Below are 2,500 nucleotides of genomic sequence, written 5' to 3' on the forward strand. Positions count from 1 at the left end.
ACAAAGAAAACGTCATTATTTTTTCATTCTCTCTCTCTCTCTCTCTCTCTCTCTCTCTCTCTCTCTCTCTCTCTCTCTCTCTAAATTTTGCTGGCCACATATACAAGTAGTAGTAGTAGTAGTAGTAGTAGTAGTAGTAGTAGTAGTAGTAGTAGTAGTAGTAAAGTTAGCTTTGGTAATGTGTGTTTAATGGGTTTCCCGATTAGAGAGAGAGAGAGAGAGAGAGAGAGAGAGAGAGAGAGAGAGAGAGAGAGAGAATGGTTCTCTCTCTCTCTCTCTCTCTCTCTCTCTCTCTCTCTCTCTCTCTCTCTCTAATATTTTCCTTGATTCCGTCTTTCTCTCCTCCTCCTCCTCTTCCTCCTGCTATCGTTTATATACATTCTCTCTCTCTCTCTCTCTCTCTCTCTCTCTCTCTCTCTCTCTCTCTCTCTCTCTCTCTCTCTCTCTCTCATGTACTATTCCCGAGAGAGAGAGAGAGAGAGAGAGAGAGAGAGAGAGAGAGAGAGAGAGAGAGAGAGAGAGAGAGAGAGAGAGAGAGAGAGAGAGAGAGAGAGAGAGAGAGAGAATGTATATAAACGATAGCAGGAGGAGGAGGAGGAGGAGGAGGAGGAGGAGGAGGAGGAGGAGGAGGAGGAGGAGGAGGAGGAGGAGGAGGAGGAGGAGGAGGAGAGAAAGAGGATCAAGGAAAACATTAGACATGACTGAAATAACAGTAATAAATAAATAAAGAAAGAAATAGAGAGAAAGAAATGAATAAATAAAGGAAGATATATACATAATTTCTTGTATCAGCCTCTCTCTCCTCGCCACAGTGTTGCATCTCCTGCTATCTTCTACAGCTATTTCCACGCTAACTGCTCGGCTGATCTTGCTAACTGCACGCCTCCCCTCTTCCCGTGGCCTCACTGCACAACACTTTCTTCTTTCTCTCACTCCTATTCTGCCCACCTCACTAATGCAAGAGTTAACCAGTATTCTCAATCTTTCATGCATTTACTGGTACACTCTAGAGCTCCCTATATCTGTATTTCCCTTACGTTCTTTTGTTTCCCTGGCCAGTGTCCCTCTTGCAAACCCACACAACACAACACTCACCCTGTTCTCATTCCTGAAGGTGACGAGAAGCTTGCCAGTGTTGCCGTGGTACATGGAGGTGGTGCCGTCCCTGTTGTCATTGAAACGGTAGCCAGCAGGGGGCATCTGGGCCACGAGGGACGCGCAGAACTGAAGGAGGTACTCGCATCCGTGGAAGGAGTAACACCTCTCTACTAGGCCCATCTGTGGTAGGAGAGGGTTGTAGAGCTGGTTTTGTGGTGCAGTGGTGGTTTAACAGGTTCTAGTGAAAGTTGGTGGGGTTTTCAAGAGCGTTTTCATGATTCTATTGGTAGTTTAACAGGCTCTAGTGAAAGTTACGAGGGTTTTCAAGGGCGCTTTCATGATTCTAGTGGTAGTTAAACAGGCTGCTGTGGAAGTTGCTGGGGTTTTCAAGGGCGCTTTCATGATTCTAGTTGGTAGTTAAACAGGCTGCTGTGGAAGTTGCTGGGGTTTTCAAGGGCGCTTTCATGATTCTAGTGGTAGTCTAACAAGGCTAATGACAGTTTAACAGATTCCGTTAGAAGTAACAAGGGTTTTTCAAGGGTGCCATCATGACTGCACTAATAGTTCAACAAGGGCAGCGATAGTCAAGAAACACTAGTGAAGTAATTGGAATTGTTAAGGGTGTTTTCATGACTAGCCACAGGAAGACCTCACGCCCTCACGGCCTCACCAAAGCACTTCTGGAGGGCGGCCATCCTGAAGGGGAGTTTCTTGGGCCACCAGGGAGGCCTCGGAAGATCGGACCAGGGGACGAGCCGCTCCTCCCCCACACTGCACTGCACCATGAGGGCAACGAACACTTCCAGCTCATTCTGAAGGGGAACATGAAGGGACGGGGGGATGAGTGAAGGACCCTGGGGTGATGGGAAGGTAAGGGTGATGGATGGGAGGCTGTGGAAAGAGATGATGAGGGATGTCTGGGCACGTGAGCTGATGGGAGTGCTTCGGTGATGGGCTTTTGATGGGAGTACATGGGAGGGTGACATTTCAAGTAGTGGCGGTGATGGGAGGCAATGATGGGAGCTGATGAGAACTGAAGGGGAACTGATGGAAACTTAAAGGAATGGGCAGAAAGTACCGGAAACTGATGGGAATGGACAAAAAATACTGGGAACTGATGGGAATTGATAAGGAATTTAGGGAGAGAACTGATGAAAATGCACAGAATTAGGATGGAAATTGATGGGGAGACAGGCAGAGGTACTAAAACTGACACGAATACATGAAAAGTGTTGAAAATTGATGAGACGAAGGAACAAATAAGGAAATGATGGGGGAACTCTGATGGGAACTACTCAAATCATTGATGAGTGAATAAAAAATGGCTAGGAAATGACTGCAAATGACTGAAACTGATGAGGAATGGGAGAAGTGACGGAAAATTATGGGAATAGCTAGGAAT

General features: G+C 46.6%; 1 protein-coding gene across 2 annotated transcripts in view; it reads right to left on the minus strand.

Moving 5' to 3' along the window:
* The window catches only part of LOC135094938 (uncharacterized), a 47,374-nt gene that overhangs the window by 24,456 nt on the left and 20,418 nt on the right, over positions 1 to 2,500 (minus strand). For both annotated transcript variants that reach the window (XM_063995453.1, XM_063995454.1), the window contains exons 3-4: positions 1,769 to 1,910; positions 1,096 to 1,278 (exon numbers count right to left, since the gene is read on the minus strand). In XM_063995453.1, coding sequence (XP_063851523.1) covers positions 1,096 to 1,278; positions 1,769 to 1,909 — 324 coding nt within the window. In that variant the 5' untranslated portion in view covers position 1,910. The remainder of the gene's footprint in view (positions 1 to 1,095; positions 1,279 to 1,768; positions 1,911 to 2,500) is intronic.

The sequence above is a fragment of the Scylla paramamosain genome, chromosome 47 (assembly GCF_035594125.1).
Source record: "Scylla paramamosain isolate STU-SP2022 chromosome 47, ASM3559412v1, whole genome shotgun sequence".
NCBI lineage: Eukaryota > Metazoa > Arthropoda > Malacostraca > Decapoda > Portunidae > Scylla > Scylla paramamosain.